The 17,631-nt window shown below is 35.5% G+C and overlaps 2 protein-coding genes across 3 annotated transcripts; both read left to right on the top strand.

Moving 5' to 3' along the window:
* Positions 1-4,037: 4,037 nt before the first annotated feature.
* LOC147389970 (vacuolar protein sorting-associated protein 26A-like) lies at positions 4,038-12,023 on the top strand. Of its 2 annotated transcripts, XM_086418134.1 has the most exons (14): positions 4,038-4,118; positions 4,223-4,278; positions 4,452-4,507; positions 4,797-4,847; positions 4,978-5,052; positions 5,402-5,476; positions 5,822-5,894; positions 7,191-7,235; positions 8,220-8,331; positions 9,164-9,230; positions 10,239-10,283; positions 10,684-10,739; positions 10,862-11,037; positions 11,516-12,023. In XM_086418134.1, exons 4-14 carry the CDS (start codon positions 4,845-4,847, stop codon positions 11,692-11,694), a joined length of 906 nt encoding a protein of 301 aa, XP_086274260.1. In that variant the 5' UTR covers positions 4,038-4,118; positions 4,223-4,278; positions 4,452-4,507; positions 4,797-4,844; the 3' UTR covers positions 11,695-12,023. The 2 variants fall into 2 exon arrangements, with proteins under 2 accessions (XP_086274260.1, XP_086274259.1); XM_086418133.1 differs by lacking the exons at positions 4,038-4,118; positions 4,223-4,278; positions 4,452-4,507; ... (2 more) ...; positions 5,402-5,476; positions 5,822-5,894 and adding an exon at positions 5,950-7,001.
* A 1,426-nt stretch (positions 12,024-13,449) lies between these two features.
* On the top strand, positions 13,450-17,228 carry LOC147389969 (uncharacterized). Its single transcript, XM_086418423.1, has 7 exons — positions 13,450-13,786; positions 13,901-14,047; positions 14,621-14,719; positions 14,853-15,044; positions 15,227-15,346; positions 16,254-16,325; positions 16,835-17,228. The coding sequence occupies exons 1-7, from the start codon at positions 13,535-13,537 to the stop codon at positions 17,057-17,059; spliced, it is 1,107 nt and encodes a 368-aa protein (XP_086274549.1). The 5' UTR covers positions 13,450-13,534; the 3' UTR covers positions 17,060-17,228.
* The last annotated feature ends 403 nt before the right edge of the window (positions 17,229-17,631 follow it).

Raw genomic sequence — 17,631 nt, 5'->3', positions numbered from 1 at the left:
CCCCCCTCTTTTGTATTATTTGTTGCCACGGGAAAATTTATCAGATGGAACAATAGGTTAGGTTGTAAAACTCTTGCTGTTCTAATACATTGTTTGGTTTACTTCCAGGATCTCATAGTGAATTTGTTGAATAGTTTGCAACAAACTGAGGTAGTAGATGGTGAGTGGAAGATCTCTTACATCGTGGTTCATTCTAATAATTAATGATATGAGAGTTTGATTGACACACTAAAATGTGTTTCAGCTTTTCAAACTGGAAATTTGCCTCCATTACCTTTCAATTCAGATAATGATGCAACTGTAAGAATCTTGTTTATATTCTAGAGTTTTGGTTTGTGCTATCAATGGTGTTGTAATATGGCTAATATTCTCCTGCCTCATGTTTTCTGCAATAACAATACCAAACAGCTGATTTCCTATAAATAGAAAGACTGCTTCGTTGATCTACCTGCATACAATCAAATTGGTTCTCTGATGTAATTTTTTTCAAACCTTTGATCGTTGTATATCCTTTTGGAAGGGAATTAGCCTCATAGCTTCTTATTCTTCTACATTCTCTATGAGCTGCTTGGACTAACCGTCCTTTAAAGATGGATCTTGCTTAGAGACAAGAATTCAATGCTTGATTGTGCAACTGAATTTTTTTCCATTCATCTTCTGCCGAGAAATTCTATTTCCTCTTGGAAGATTTTCATCTTTTGGGCAGAAGAGTCTTTTGTACAGTTCAAGTGCTTTTCTGAAAGCTTATAGATACTCGAATATCCTTCTGTCAAGGGGTGATGGGTCTGTTGCTCCTTGTTGTAACATTGTTTATAATTCTAATAAGAGCTAATGCATCAAAGTAGAATATTTCAGATGCATTAGTTTGAGAAAAAGAGAATTCAAATCATACGTCCCCCATTGACTTTCAAAAGTATGAACATGAGAATCATTTTTATATTTGTTTGATTGAAAGGTTACATTATTGATTCCAGTATATATTTGAGATGGATATACTTTTATTTAAAAATGCTTCGCAGAATGATCTATAAAACAATTGTTACAGTTTGATTTCTCAAACTCACAATTGATACAGTTTGAAGATTTTTGAATTCTTGTAAAATAGTTACATGTATTCTTATATGGCCATGGTCCTGACTATATTTGCAGATACAATATTAATATCAGATCAAACAACAAACTATTTTCTCAATATTCTTTATAAACATTGTATGCTAGTTTTGACTGCCTTTTCAAATGTAGACAGAGTCTTTAAGTGAGTTTTTCTCTGTCAGATGTTTCAAAGCTGAGCAGAACTGTTGGGCCCTTTTGTTTCTAAAGCAGGCTTTCTCTTTTCATACAGTTTGTAAATATATTCCTTGAAGATTTTTCTGATAAAAATTTGTTATTTCTTGAAAAATGTGCTTCATAGCCATTTATAAGCTCCTCGGTGTGGATAGTGGACTGACTGGTATTGCTGATGTTTTACTATTAACAAAAAATGTGTGTCCATTATTTTGGCAGGTTGAAACAGCTGCCACTGAAAGAGAGCGATTATTGCTTCTCAAGATTTTAGAATTACAAACCAGGTAGGTCATTATAATGTAAATCAAGTCGCTCGTTTTATCATTATGTTCCCGTCTTCTCAATTTTGTTGCCCCCCGTCCTTAAATTTCTCTGGAAGAAATAGAACTAAGAATTTGGATTATAGACAAACGAGTATGAATTATATTTTAATATTTTTCATCTTGTTTTTTTCTCCATTCTGCAGGATGACGAATCTAATTGATGAACTTACTGCTGAAAAGCTGAAACACATGCAGGTAAAGTTACCGAAGATGGGTTATATCTAGTTATACTTGCTCTAAATGAATAACATACTATTTAAACTTTTTGTGGGTTAACTCATGGACATGCTCCAATACAACATTATGAGGATCGTAGGGTATCTTGTGTTACTTCGTAATTTACTTTTTTGGTTTCAGAACATGCATGGATTAATTTGTCTAATTTTTACAGTTACAACAGCGGCTTAGTGTTGCAAATGGAGGGGAAGGAGACTGGATCAGAGAAGAATAAGTCACTTGAAAAATGGAATGCTGTAAAAAAAAAAATTGTAATCATAATAATTCTTGTAAGAGAGATGTTATTGCCATGCCAACTTTTACTAATGCCACACCATTTCCTATGTAAATCACCAAAGAATTGCACCCAGTTGGGGTGGTCTTAGGGTGTGGCAATAGCAGCTCTCTTCTTTTAATTCGCCAGCAATATGTCCCTAATTTCTTTACTTCATCTTACTCTTTCAGCACCTGTAGAAAGAAGCGGATGCAGATCTTAGCTCCTTGGATCATACTTCTTAGCTATTTATTTCTCAGATGAAAAATAAGCAAATGATCGGTTCCTTTTTCATTCATTTGGGCAAAATGAATGTGCTCACCCCGATCTGATCAGTGAGCGTCATTTGTTGTACTTAGTTGGCAGTTTTTTTTAATCAGTCACCTGACCTGGAATGTGGATGCGGTGGTCATGGCGGTGGTGTATTATATTTATGTTTGAACATATTATTGGTATTGGTTTTTTGTTGCTTTAAATTCCAATTTCTTCTTGGACATAATTGTTTACTCAACATGCAACTTCTTGTTTACTCTGCACAGCAAACTTTACATTTTTATATATTAATAATTATGTTAATATGTTTTGTTGACTGGCCTAATTGCTCCTGCTTGATGGACATTAGTCTGAGTTGAATTGCAGAACTTTAAAACAGGTTTAAGAGTGAACAGCTGAGATGGTTCAACAGATGGCTGAGATTTGAAACTGTGAATCCACCACGCCTGATTAGCAGCTTCACTTTTCCTTTTTTTTCCATCTCTCTCTCTCTCTCACACACACACACACATGCGCACACACACAAATATCAAAAGCTGCTAACAACATCTACTGTTTAAAACCGTAAATGAGTGTTCCTACGATCATAACCACCTCCTTTGACCAATATTTTATCAAATACCTTTGGAGGGAAAATTATAAATAACATCTTTCTCTACTTACTACCAATGATCGAGTAATGTCAAAAGTTAAGTTCCAGAGGAACTAAGGCACAAACTCTCTTATTGCCTATATATCAACTCAATGGTATCAGACTTGTCTTCTAAACCACAACTAAACAATGGTCTTCCAAGTAAGATAAGGGGCGCAAAGGTGCTAAAACATGTCAGATTTTGGAAAGCTTAAACCATGATTACAAAATGTTATTAATATAATCCAAAATTTATCATCAATTATGTAAATAAAGTCTGCATCATCATCACATCAAATCCATATCCAAAATAGTAGTGGTCTGCCAAGCAAATCATGTTCCGTGTTTAATTCTATTGAAGTCATGGCTTTCACTATCTCAATCCATGTTCTTTTGGTCCAAGCTGGGCTATCTAATTCGTTGTTAAAGTATCGAACCGTGAACTGGTTTGAATTGAACCAATTCTCGGTTAGGGTTACTCTGGGTTTCTATAATATAGCAAATCTAACAAACCTTGTCATTTTACGTTGGAAAATGCTGAAATCACTTCCACTGTCACATCAGCGCAGTGTTGACCACAGCGTGCAAGGGAGTCAGTTTAGAACAACTCTGTCTACCCTTACCAATTGGGTTCATTATTGATCGGTGAACCACGAACCCAAGTTGAAACTGAGTGAATCCATGAATCAAGTAACATAGGGTCCATGTCTTCACAAATAAATCTGTAAGATTGATTAAATTATTTTTGTTTAGTTGTATATACTTCCAAAAAGTTCCCAAGTACTCTATTCATTTCCTTTGAAGCATTTATTAGCCATGTATCACTGCAATAGCAAGACTGAAATTTGAACATGCCGTACCAAACCCGAAGGCTTGTCCGGCTCATTGATATCCTATCAATGGGCTGGATCCAGACTTAGTTATTGTAAATGTTTTAATAGGCCTGGTCAAACTCAGAGCCCACATGAATGTCCCTTTTATTCCATCTGTATAAACGTACATACCACGAAATTCCAAACCGCGCCACCTATGTAAAACATCAAGAGGTGAGGCTAGGTGGCACTCCCTTAGCCTGCGACATCACTCTTTGCTGTCGCAGTGCATCGGCCAATTTGCAGTGGGCGTCCTCACCTTCCCCTTCCATTGATTTAACATTTGTTTGTTTTAAGTATTTCTCGTAATCTCCACTGTTAATCTGTTTTTGCAATCTCACGCTTCCAGGTTAAGGTTTTGGGGATTATTAAAGAATCTTGTTCTCGAGGTTTAAGGTATTTAAGGTATGTCGTTTTCCCGATTTCCTTCTGTTCAGATCCAAAGTTATGTTTTTTTATCATAGATTTCTTCGTATTATGCCATGCAAATTGATGTTGATTTCGTCTTCTTTGTTGGAGTATTACGTCATGTAGTCTGTAATTAATTCCATTTTCACGTCTTTATCATTCTTTTTAAGGTTTTAGGCATGATGGTTTGGATTATCGGAAGAAATCTCGCATTTTAATGTCTAAGGTATGTTTTCCCCCAATTTTAATCTTGTAATATTCACCACTGAATTTTCAATAAACATCTTTTATGACAGTATGGAGACCATGTTGTAAATCCTAATTAGTAATAAATTTGATAGTTGTATTGCTTCTGTGTAAGCCTATGATCGAGGTCTTTGTAGTCTTTTGTTGATCATCTCGACGACTTACTAATTGCATTTTCCTATCAAAATAAATAAATTTGGTAGTCATGCATATTAGTTATTTTAGTTTCTCTACGGTGGTCGAGAAATTGATTGCTTTTATGTTTGTAGGTGTTTCTTGCAAAATAAGGCCTTGAATTACAATTTCATTGTGAAAAAATGGTAAGGTCTCACCGACAATTGATCATAGCTGTAATGCTTCCTTTGGGTATTCAGATTTGCATCTTGTTGATATTCTAGAATTGGAATCATTTAATGATTAAGGATTTTTTTTTTCTTTCTTTCTTTCTAGAATTACATTATTGGAGCTTTCAAGCCACCATGTAACATTTCAATTACATTTGCTGATGGAAAAACTCGCAAGCAGGTATCTATTTCAAATCTTTAACTATGTTGTACAGAAGTCCAACTTTATTTTTTGTGAATTTTTGGCATCATTTTGAAAGGAAACAAAAGTAGTTTCATGAGTCCACTGATAATAAAAGTGTGTGTGGAAACTTTTTCTTATCTGTTAATATTGAGTGAATGTGAAATATGAATGAAGAGAGCAACAAAGTAATCATTTTTCTTTTATGGAAGCATGCCTGTCATACTGCTAATTAATGTTTTAAAAACTAAAAAAAGTTTTTTTTTGCTTCTGTGAGGCAAGGTAGAAGAAGCCTTGATGTGGTACATTAGTGCTCAGTCCATTGCGCTTTCTTGTATGTTTTCCACAGGTTTCATTAAAGAAGGAAAATGGTCAAACTGCAATGGTTCATCTTTTCCAAAGTCAAGAGAACCTTGTCGGGGAGGTATCATACTTCGTGTTATGGTTATGAATATTGACAATTTTCAAGTGCATGCATCATCAATGTTGTTAAATAGCATACGCGTCCATGCGACCAGCACATGCTGTTCGCATATGCGATTTCTAACCATTGGACAGTATGCCATTGCACATGCTGCAAACAAAATTTATGACCGTTGGATAGTGTGCCATCGCATACTACAATATGCATCACATATTGTAGTATGTGATTGCATATGTCATCGTATATTTGTCAAATAGCATATTTTTGGATATGCGATGGTAGCATATGCGATTTTTGTTCTTGTAGATATTTTAAACTGAAATTGTAATATGATGTCTTGCCCAGGTTTCTATAGAACCAACTCAAGGGAAGAAGGTTGAACACAATGGTGTAAAAATTGAGCTCTTGGGTCAGATAGGTGTGTTATTATTTGCTTCTAATTCCTATACTAGTTCTTTGCTCGTTGTTAACCGTAGGATACTTTATTTTTCTTGTTCTTGCATGTAATATTAGTTGAATATATTTAATATAACACTGGAGAGAAGCTTGCTTTCCTTTTGGAAAATGAGTTTGCTGAACTATTTAGAGTTTTTTCTTACATTTTATTGTAAAACTAGAAGCATTGGTATCATCACAAATAGTTGACTTTATTACACTATTTTCTTTCTTTCTTTATTTTTTAAGTTATGTTATGTTCTTATTAGTAGAAGACTAGAAGCATTTCATTTTTTCGCAAATAGTTGGCTTTCTTGTGCTATTTTTTGTGGAAAAGATTGAATCAAACATGCATTTTTCATGTTTCTTCTGTGATACATATATTGGAAGCTGACGGGATCATGTGCAAAACATAAAGTTGTTTCATCACTGTCTGTCAGCAAACTGGTTGATATTTACCTATGTGGTACTAAATTGTCTCCGAGGACCCTTTAGATATTACCTTATTTATTTGCTTCAGTGTTTTCCATTTCCTTTCCTGAAACTAAATCATGTCTTTAATGTTCTCCTTGTCAGCCGGTTTTCATATTGGTTACAACTATTATTTTGCTAGTTTAATTGATTTGTTCTATTTTGTTTTTGATGGGTAGATTATTGTAATTCTCTTAGTCTAACATCCATTCAAAATTGTTTGTTCCGTTATTCCCTGAAAAAAATTTCCACGTGATGTCAATATCCCCACTTGTTCCACGTGCCATTTTATTTTGTTATTGTTTTATCTGTGTTTCATGGCTAGGATTGTCTTTTTTCACTTGAATTTTGCCGTTTTGAATTTGTTTATCTACTACCTTTATGAACACTGGGATAAGTATAGTACTAGTCCTGACCAGTGCGTCTATTAAGCAATTTACACATCTTAAGCATTCATATAATATTTTATCCATCTTGTGCAAAACACACCCATTGGGAACTAATGGGACCTTCATTTCATGTGCATGTGAATGGGCCCTTGTTTCTGGTATACTTTGTGTGCTTCTTTCGACCTGGTTTCATATCTTTGGTTTTACTTGGATACTAGGCAATATTTTTGGTACGCAGCACTGTCTCAAGTCTTGACTTCTATATTTCAGTCTTTTTTATTTTTATTTTTTATTATAATTCTTTTGGCATTATAATTATGTTATTCTTGTTTTTCCCCCTACCGATTTATTGTGGATGCTTTCGGTCATTAGTCAAGAATGTCTACAAATTTTAATCAAAATATTATTTGCCTTTGCAGAGATGTACTTTGATAGAGGAAACTTTTATGACTTTACCTCCCTCGGTGAGTGCGTTTCAGCTTGGGTTCCTATACTTAGAGTGATCAATAAATTCTCTAATTTTGTGGCAAGTCATCTAATTTTGTGGCAAGTCGTCTAGTCAAATGGTTGCTGCATTTGGTTCTCAGGAAATCGATGGTAGTCAAAATGTTTTCCTGGAAAATTCATGTTTGGTTCTGGTTGTTATAAATGGAAAATGGCAGAAATGGAAAGCTGACTTCTCAAATGGGATCTGGATAATTGAAAAAACTAGTTTTAAAATCCAAATGTAGTCATTTTTCATTACTGTCCTCTGAACTCTTTTCATCAATTTGGAAGGTTGATTGATTCTCCAACACATATCCCTATGGCATAAATAGGTCTTGTCAACCCAAAATCCAACTTGACCCAAACTTATATATGGCAAGGGTTGGATATTAGGTATACCCCAATAGGAAACCAAGTCCGATATGGTTTGGAGGGTATTGACTGGATTGAGCTAATGTTGAATATGATTCCAATCCTAGATCCAAATCCATTTCATTTTTGTATGAGTTAAGTTTCCTCTAGGCTTCTTTTAGTACACCTATCTGGTTTGGTTGAATTTAATATGGGTGGGATATGGATTCAGGCGTTAGGATCTGAGTCAGATCCAGGTTTTTGTTTGAAACAGAAAAACAAAATGTGTTTTCCATCCCTTTCTTGATAAGTGACCATGGGAAACCACCTCCAGAAAAATGAGTTTCCATAGGAAGTGATTTCCTGCGAACCGGATTCAGCCGGTTCCTGCAAGTTCTTGCTTCTTTACCCTTCTATATTTTTTACCATCTTCATTTTTGTTCTTGTTCTCTTCATTCTTATTATGCTAAACATCTCTTCTTGTATTGATTGCCGTTCTCAATATGAAATGCTATTTCCATCAGTGTCGATGACCACTATTTTTCCATTCAACTAGTTATTAGAAAGTATCTGGTTTTATGATGGATCTAATTTTTATAATTCTTGTGCAGTGCGAGAACTGGATGTGCCTGGAGAAATATACGAAAGGAAAACATATCCATTTGAATTTTCTAGTGTTGAAATGCCATTTGAGTCATACAATGGAGTGAACGTAAGGCTTAGGTAGGCTACTAATTAATCTATAAATCTTGCTGGTAAAATATGTTTTCTTGTTCTTTTGTACTAGCCATTCCTTTGGAACTTGTATCCATACATCTTAAGGCAATTGAAATAATCATCAGCTTTTGATGTGAAATCTTATTGAAAGTTTTTTTCTTGGTTGTAATGTACTTGATTTTCGTATAGATTCAGTTCAATCAGACTGTATGCTTTTAGTCCACCAATAGGTTTATCAAGAGACTGTTCATGGTATCACAAGAGGTGACCATTTGAATAGTGCATATCCATGTTTGATATTTTTAGGGACTTTCTGTAATTATTTTGCTTTTTTATTTTTTAACCTTTAAAGAAAAAAAACAGAAGATTTGGAGGGTATCATCAACAGAAAATTCTCTATGACACATTATTATCCAAACCTCCTTTATTCAAATTATGTTAGAAATAAAAATGATTGAAAATAGTAGACTTAATTTACTCTTAAATCCCATTTTCATCACACTAGAGCGAGGCTTATTTGCTGGATTGAACTTATTGCTCCACTCAATTAGCTGGTCAAGCTTTATATTCACATGGTCAAGCATGGGCTTAGGCTTTGCTTGCCTTGTGGATGTTTTTATCTTTGTTTCTTGGCAAGTTTTGAGGTGCATTATTTTCTCCGTACATCATATGTAATGTTATTATTTCTTTTTAACTTACTTTATTTTCTAATTTTAAAACGATCATCCATAATTCCATGAGTTTTAGACATTAATTATGCTCTCCTAGTCAGTGGAATTTTTATGTGTGTGATATAATTAGTTGTTAACTCCAGTGACTTTTTCTTGCAACCTTGCAGGTATATTCTGAAAGTGACAATAAGTCGTAACTATGTCAGCAACATTGTGGAATACCAAGATTTTGTGGTAATCTGTCTGTTCTTTTTCTAATAACTTTACGCTTGAGGTTTCATTGAATTACTGGGGTTGTGGCAATGACTGCACTACATTCGTCAATATTTGCTAGCCCCTCATTTGGCCTGGAATTTTTGTTATGCCTTGTGGGAAATCAATGAATGGAGAAGAGATCAAGAACAGATGCATGCATTCCATCTACCATATTGTGTTGTAAGGTGCAAAAGTTGATACCGTACGAGTAATACATGGTTCTACATATAATGATGCTTCTTTTCATTTTTCCATGCATTTTTTGAACTCTATATTCTCCCTATTTTCTGTACTTTTGGTATGAAACATTATAGATGCTTACATACTCCCTTTATATCATTCAATATTCAGGGCTGTTCATGTTTCCGATGCTTCATATATTAACCTACTGGATGTGGGGTTGAGGATTGACTTAAATGTTGTTCCCTGTTTGAGTTGTGTTCATGTGCCATATTTTGAATTCATTTTTTGTCTGATATTGAGAAGATAGAGGACTACTCTTGGAGGCAGAAATATATCTTTCTTTTTCTGTTTAGCTTGTTAAGCATAGGCACACATACAAAAGCATGGATATGAAATGAAGTAGGGGAGGAATAATAGTGCTATATGATTTTAAAGGAGATCAGCTACCTTTGAGGATGTTTGACCATTAGTTCACCAATCAATTATCCATGGCAGTAAGAGAAGCTGATAAACCTATGCGTTATGGTGGAACTAGAAGGCTGGAGACCATGACTTATAATTTCATGGATGTTCTACATAAAGATCTGCTTTCAAAAAATGCAATGATTTCTGCTTCTTAGATGAGTCTGATCATTTATCATAAATAGCTTATTGTTGGAGCTTCTGCTCCAATACCTCCTCTGCTTCTTGCTTTCTTTGTCCACTAAGTTGCGTGACCCTAAGACTTCCTCTATGATCTTATGTATGTAGGAGATTGCTCTTTTTAAGTTCTTTTCTTGCATTGATGTCTTATTTCTGCATCAGGTTCGCAACTACACACCGCTTCCACCAGTCAACAACAGCATTAAGGTCAGTGGAGCTTTTATAGCATTAATGATGTTCGCAATGTTTATAGCTTCTAGCAAGTGAAAAAGTTGTGCTAAACAAAGTTTGCTATAACCCGTCTGATTTGCATTAAATTCTTTTCTTATTATCATATGCTCATGAGTCAATGTATTGAACCAGTTTTGTCATGTTCACTGGTATCTCAGTTGGCTACTTCAATGACCAAGCCCTTGGTTACTAACAATTTGGCAGCTTCATTGAACTGACTGAAACATTTCGTTTTAGTTCTTGTGGCATACCAGAATGCATAATATCTGAGTTTATTATATGTTCTTTTGTTTTAGTTTCTGTGCAGTCATGCACAAGAATCTGTTTATTACTTAAGCTTGTCAATTCTCTGTCCTGATATTGATACATTGTGTAGATGGAAGTTGGAATCGAAGACTGCCTACATATCGAGTTTGAATACAATAAAAGCAAGTAAGTCACAATATATCTCATTCTGAAGTGGTAGAATGCACATTTAATGATTACTAGAATTATGGGGGTTTAGTTCAAAGCGAAGATTGCCGTCTTTGTTAATTGAAGTTTAAAATCCCCAGGTACCATCTGAAGGATGTGATCATAGGCAAAATATATTTTCTTCTTGTAAGAATTAAGATCAAGAATATGGAGCTTGAGATTAGACGTCGAGAATCAACAGGGTCAGGACCTAATACATATGTAGAGACGGAGACCCTTGCGAAGTTTGAGTTGATGGATGGTGCTCCAGTCAGAGGTATATCCATCTGAATATCTTTGGTGCCTCAAATAACTATTTTGAAAGGCATAGATTTCATTTTTCACTGCTTTATATGATATAGATCTATTATTTGTCGAGTCCTAATGATTTACTAAGGGCTTGTATTCTATTTGATGTACCCCACTCATTTGATGGGTCCATAGGAAATCTTAATAGGCTGAAAACGTATATATGCATGGGATTGTCGTAATTCGTAACCCCCACATTTTTCACTAGAGCAAAAAAATTGATGAGATCAGATTTTTAGGTTTATCTGATGGAGTCAATTTCTGGCCCTGGTCCTAGGGGGGGAAAGGACCCACAGATGGTGGGTTGACCTACGCATGCTCATGCAGGCAAAGACCCATGTAGTCCATTTGAAATCAGGATACATCATCAAACGCACATCCGATTTATGGCATTAATTTTCCAACAAGAAAATTGTTCATTTGTGCGTCTATTTGTGCATTTGCAGGGGAATCTATTCCAATCAGACTGTTTCTGAGCCCTTACGAACTGACTCCAACATATCGCAACATTAACAACAAATTCAGTGTTAAATATTATTTGAACCTTGTTCTTGTGGACGAAGAAGACCGACGATATTTCAAGCAGCAAGAAATCACAGTACTCCGCCTTTTGGAAACATCTTGATAGTTCAGCGTAGAGTTTTCGCAAGGCATAGTGGGTAGGGGTTGGGGGATCTTAGTTGGCCTTGTATCACCTTAATGAATTGGTTGGTAGGTTTTTCGAAGGAAAAAAAGAAAGGTTTCACGTCTAGTGTTCCATTTCATGACTTGAAAATGGGAAAGAAAAGAAAGGTTTTGACATGACAGAACAGCATGGTTGATTATGAATAGTTGAAAGCAGTACGTTGTGGAACTCTCAAACTCTTTTTTGGATAATAATTGTGCTTTGTACTGTAACATTCTTATGCTTTTGTGGGGAATAATTTGTTTCAACATGATTCCCTTTGTCCTTCAGTGTGAAATCTCATATTCTGGTATACTCTGTAATTTTAAATTTCAACAGGTGCTGTTTACCCAACTACGTATCTCTGGCCCAGCCTTAAGTCCTAACTAGTGTTAGTAATGCAATGTAGCTCACTAACTTATAACCTCAATTCAAAAATCTAATTATTTTATGCCGAATCCGAGTTTTTCCATGCAATCTAGAAGTCTATGTTGTTGGATTTGCTAATTTGATTGTCCATATGTCTAGGTAACAAACTTGATAAAGTAAAGGAGTTTTTGTAATAAAATAGCAACAGATAGGTCTGCCCGGTAAATCTCTCTCAGATAAATATGCATCATCACATTTATAAAAGGTGCTCTCTACTTATACCTATCCTAAGACTTGGTGCACCTAAAATTTGAAATTCCCTTTGCACCCACTTGTTATTTGTCCTCTCCCTCCTCGTTATTGTTCTTCTTCTTCTCCTCTGGCCTTCGCCTCTCTTTCTCATTTTTCTTTGCATTCAACGAGGATTTCATGATAAGGATCAACATCTTAAAACTTGTATAGTATTTTAAGATGACTGTGAAAACCTTAACTCCTACCCCATAGAAGCTGTTAGGAAATCTGACAATAAAAAATAAAAAATAAAAAATAAAAATCAAATAAAACTTCATTCGAACTATTTTCTACTGAATTAATTAAAAAAATTGATAAATTTCTACAATGTCACACTTGAGTCGGTTCCAATTGAATCTTTTCAACTAGATTTAATTGACATTTTAAGCAGAAGCAGATTGTGGAAGGTTTTTGTTAAGAGTCGCGATTTCTAATCCCCCTCTAACACACGCCCCTTGACGTGGCATGCATTAGAACCATAAATTTTTCCCTCAAGATACACAAATGTACATCTCCATAAATATGTGCATTTGTTTATCCTGAGGAAAAGAATCTATGGTTCTAGCACATGTCACGTTAGGGGCGTGTCCGAGGGGGGTGTCAGAAATCATTATTCTTTTTGTTAAGGTCAATTTCATCATGAGTTGTGCTGGAGTGACCTCAAGTTGGAACCTCATATTGCACTTCTTGACATGAAAGTGGATAGGAAAGATAGATGTTTTTCGCTCGTATCTCAGTGAAAAGCATCTATGGTTCCCATACACTTTCATGTCAAGAAGTGCGATATAAGACTCCGACCCTGAGGTCAATTTAGCATTATTCTTTCATTATTTCACAATTTGTTTAGAGAACTTCTATTAACATACCAACATTTACTAATACACACCAATCTTCAAAAGGATTGGTATGTTGTTTGTAAAAGCTGGTGTGCCAATAGAATCATTTGATTCTTTAGGGTGGTGCAGTGAAAAAAACGGTGGGTGCAAATCGAATGCCCCATGCTGATGACGCCGCCCATTAGGGTTTAATCCATTTCACGTGATCTCTACCGTCAACTAGAGAGGGAATACGATACGCTATAATGAATAATGATAGAGAAGACGAGGAGTTGTTTCATGTTGTATTTAAGAATAACTGAGTAATGTTCGCTGTTAGAGGCTTGAATCAGAACCTCTTCTTCCGTAGAAGCATCGTCCATCTTCCTCTCATGGCGACCTCTCCCAGTAATTCTAGGTTTTCTCCTTTCTCGTCGGGTTCCCCTGTTAGTACACCTCCCAAGCGAGTTGGCACTCACAATGGTAGCTTTCACTGCGACGAAGCTCTCGGTTGCTTCATGATCCGTCTCACTGATAAGTTCTCTGGCGCTGAAATTGTTCGCACCAGAGATCTTCAGGTCTCGATTATGAGCTTTTTCACCCCCAAAGAAAAAAAAAAGATTTTTTATTCTTTTTTCGATGTAAAGTTGTTGGTTTGGCTGATAATTGGATTGTTACGGTGCTATATGTAGGTTTTGGAGACACTTGATGCGGTACTCGATGTTGGAGGCGTGTATGATCCAAGCCGTGATCGTTATGATCATCACCAGAAGGGGTTTAATGAGGCTTTCGGTCATGGCTTCAAAACCAAACTCAGTAGTGCTGGGCTTGTCTACAAGGTATTCTAACATTTCAACTTTTATGTGTGTTTTAAGGGTTTAAAAGTTGATCCCCATTATTCAGAGTTTCCATTAGAACAGATTTTTCTCTTCTCTCTGCAACTATCAAGAAAGGCTTGGACTTGTTTCAGTGTTCTTTGAAGTTCTTTGACCAACACAAGACTACAAGTTGAACACTACTTTGAACATGTTCGGGTTTCAGATTTGGTTTCTTTAACACTATGTTTGGATTGAGAGAAGTGGAGGGAAGAGAAACTCAGTTTCTCTCCACCATGTTTGGATTGACAGGAGAGCAATTGGGATAGCTTTGGAATTTTAAAATGTCTTAAAAGGCAGAGTTGGAATTATAAAATATGTTAAAAGGGTTTCTCTCCAAATCTCTCCACTTTTGGAGTTTGAAGTTGTGATGAAAATTAATTGTTTTAAACGAATCAAGTTCTGCCAAAGAATAAAACATAACTAAAGACATAATCCAGTTGTTCCATTAATTAAGATGTATGAGATTCAATTCACTCTATTTTAAAATCATCCTTTGTGTTACCTGAAAGTCCAATTTATGTTTTCTTGCTTTAGCATTATGGGTTGGAGATAATTGCAAAGGAGCTTCAGCTAGATCAAGGACACCCGGATGTTCATCGGTTATTTCTAGCTGTCTATAAAAGCTTTATGGAGGTATAGAGTTTATATGCCGCTAAATTTTGTAAAGTTTTGCCAGCTGTTTTATGTACGGATTAAATCATTTCATACAATGTAGATAAATGTGTTAGCTTGACTCATGGTGTGTGATACTTTTTACTTGCAACAGGCGATTGATGCTATTGACAATGGAATTAATCAATATGATACAGATCTGCCTCCAAGATATGTGAGCAACACAAACTTGTCTTCAAGAGTTGGAAGATTTAATTTGGACTGGATGGATCCAGATCAGTCACCTGAGAGAGAAAATGAGGCCTTTCAACGTGCAATGATTCTCGCAGGAAATGAATTTTTAGAGGTTAATTTTTCTTCAAGAGCTTTGCATATGATAGTGATGTTCTTCTATACTGAAATTGTTTTCCTAATTGCCTATTTCTCAATAGAAGACTTTTTTAACTTTAAACATCTCTGAAAATTGTAATATTGAAGGTTGAAAGGCATCAAAGGGGATTATTACTAACAAAAGTTTTCTATTCTCAGAATGTCCGATTTCATGCAAAATCATGGTTACCGGCACGGTCAATTGTTATGGAGTGCCTCAAAGCAAGAGGAGATGTTGATCCCAGTGGAGAAATCATGACATTGAATAAATTTTGCCCTGTAAGTAGGCATAATATATTTGCAATTTATATGTGTTGTTTGGTATAAATTTATGTCAGTTTATATGTGTTGATACCAGTGGAGAAATCTTGACTTTGTTTGGGGGCAAGTGGCTGAAGTCATTCATTTAGGAGTGGCTGATGTTGCACAAGTCATTTTCAAAATGGTGATGGATGAGTCTCCCACTCAAACAGTTTGTGCAATAAACAAATACATAGGTTTCTCCTTGTTTACCTGCTTCAAGAATCTCACCTTTGGAAATGGATGTGGTTGTCTAGAAATATGATCTTTCATCTTTCCTGTTAGTTCTTTTAGAGAGTTGAAGTTGTTTCTCAGGGCTCTTGAAATGTTGGGTCTTTAACCAGTGTAGCTGTATCTCTACAAAAAATTCCTTGACCCTTTTAATTTATTGGTCTTAACACCAAATAAAAGAGGGTACCTTTGACAAAGCATATAATCATTGATGAGTTTTGAGGACACTAAAGCATGTTCAGGCTTTCTTGGTTTGTTGCTCCAATTTATTGGACACTCCTCAACAGGGAATTGATCTGGTTACAATGTTGGGTACATGACACTATATCTAAGTTTTTTCAGTTTCATTTTTCTGCAAGTTCAACACAGGTACAGTCTAAACAGTTGCGCACCTGTAAATGTTGTGTGATCAACATCATCATCATCATCAAAGCCTCATCCCTAATATTTGGGATTGGCCGGACTAATCCTGTTTTTCCATTCAATTCTGCCTAAAGTTTTGTCATTGAATATACATAATTGGTTTGCACTAAAATGCCCCTTCCTATTGTAAAATTTGTCCTTCAATATCTTATAATGACTCATAAAAAGTACTTATATAGCTGATTTTTCTTAATGTTCAGAACATTCTTATAGAATTTGATTTGTTCTACAGTGGAAGCTCCATTTATTTGAACTTGAGGAGGAGATGAAGATTGATCCTTCCATCAAATATGTTCTTTATGAGGTAATCATATCTATTCTCCAGCATAATTTAGTATTGTTCATATGGACCAACTGGTATTTTCAGTAACTTCACTAATTTTTAAATCATCAAAGATTCATTGTCTCCTTATGAAAAAAGTCCAAGTTCTTCTATATGCCACTTTGAGCAAATAAAAAAAAGTTGATGGATTTTTTTGGAAGATTTGCATTGGAGCCGGGGGTTTTTGTTTTCTTTTCTTTTTTTTGTTTGGAGGGGTAAATAAACCCACAGCCAAATAAAGATCACTCCACCCCTAAAACCCTCGTTCTAGATCGTAAAATCCCTCTTCCAGCATCTTTCAACCCTTCTTCAAACCCAATAAAAGCTTTATCTAATCATCATTCATCAATTCGGCATCAGAGCTAGTTGTCCTGCATCACATGTCACTTTTTGGCAATGGGGTTGTGACAGCCTTATCCATATGCCTACATATGAATTTCAAATTTTCTTTTATAAAAATAGCCTGTATTCAGTTTGGTGTCGATCTGTAGGATGATAGGAGCAAAGGTTGGAGAGTACAGGCAGTGGCAGTATCTCCTGATAAATTCGAAAGCCGGAAGCCTCTCCCAGCTCAGTGGAGAGGTTTGAGAGATGAAGAACTGTCCAAGGAGAGTGGGATTCCTGGTTGTGTGTTTGTTCATATGAGCGGATTCATTGGTGGAAATCATAGTTATGAGGGAGCTCTGGCTATGGCAAGGGGTGGCTTGAAGCATTAATTACAGAATATGATGGTATCATCGGCATTTTAACCAATAGCGTTCTTGTTTGTAAGTGGCAGTCAGAGTGCCCATGTTCTTTTCAGTTATTGGTTTAACTTGCATGCTACTGTATGCAGTTTTACCGTGCTTTGGCTGAAATTTTATTTATCAGATTGGGTTTTTATCAATTTTGGTATGATTTACTACACTACACTACAGAAAGTATTTTATTATGCTGATCTGTAGTAGACTTAAGATTTTTATTGATTAACCAATTTTCTTCACATTAAATTTGTTATACTTCATTGGTATTCCCAACTTTGTATTCTATCCTAGGCACTGTTTTTTGACATTAATGTTGAACATTTGCATTATTTCTTTACTCGGTATAATTCATCATCTTTAAGCCTTATTCGAAAAATTAGGGTTTGATCTAACTTTATACACCATTTATGATTGAGCATGCATGGTGTTTGTAGGTTGCCAATACTTCCAAGTTCAGTCACTATTGTTTGATTACTAACAATCTGGTTTTCTGTTCAAGCACCCCACGTGGCAGCCTAAGGTCCTAATGAGGTGGACAAACCTGA

The sequence above is a fragment of the Akebia trifoliata genome, chromosome 12 (assembly GCF_017979445.1).
Source record: "Akebia trifoliata isolate Shusen 1 chromosome 12, ASM1797944v1, whole genome shotgun sequence".
NCBI classification, from domain to species: Eukaryota; Viridiplantae; Streptophyta; class Magnoliopsida; order Ranunculales; family Lardizabalaceae; genus Akebia; species Akebia trifoliata.
Note: the sequence above shows the minus strand (reverse complement) of the source record. Positions and strands in the feature narration are given on the sequence as shown.

Bases quoted from the DNA above. Each gene is read 5' to 3' on its own strand.
- LOC147389970 (XM_086418133.1), top strand. From the start codon at position 6,764: ATGAACACTGGGATAAGTATAGTACTAGTCCTGACCAGTGCGTCTATT. The intron at 9,231-10,238 runs GTAATCTGTCTG...TTTCTGCATCAG, and splicing joins TGGAATACCAAGATTTTGTG to GTTCGCAACTACACACCGCT. The intron at 10,284-10,683 runs GTCAGTGGAGCT...TACATTGTGTAG, and splicing joins CAGTCAACAACAGCATTAAG to ATGGAAGTTGGAATCGAAGA.
- LOC147389969 (XM_086418423.1), top strand. From the start codon at position 13,535: ATGTTCGCTGTTAGAGGCTTGAATCAGAACCTCTTCTTCCGTAGAAGC. The intron at 15,045-15,226 runs GTTAATTTTTCT...TTCTATTCTCAG, and splicing joins CAGGAAATGAATTTTTAGAG to AATGTCCGATTTCATGCAAA. The intron at 16,326-16,834 runs GTAATCATATCT...GTCGATCTGTAG, and splicing joins TCAAATATGTTCTTTATGAG to GATGATAGGAGCAAAGGTTG.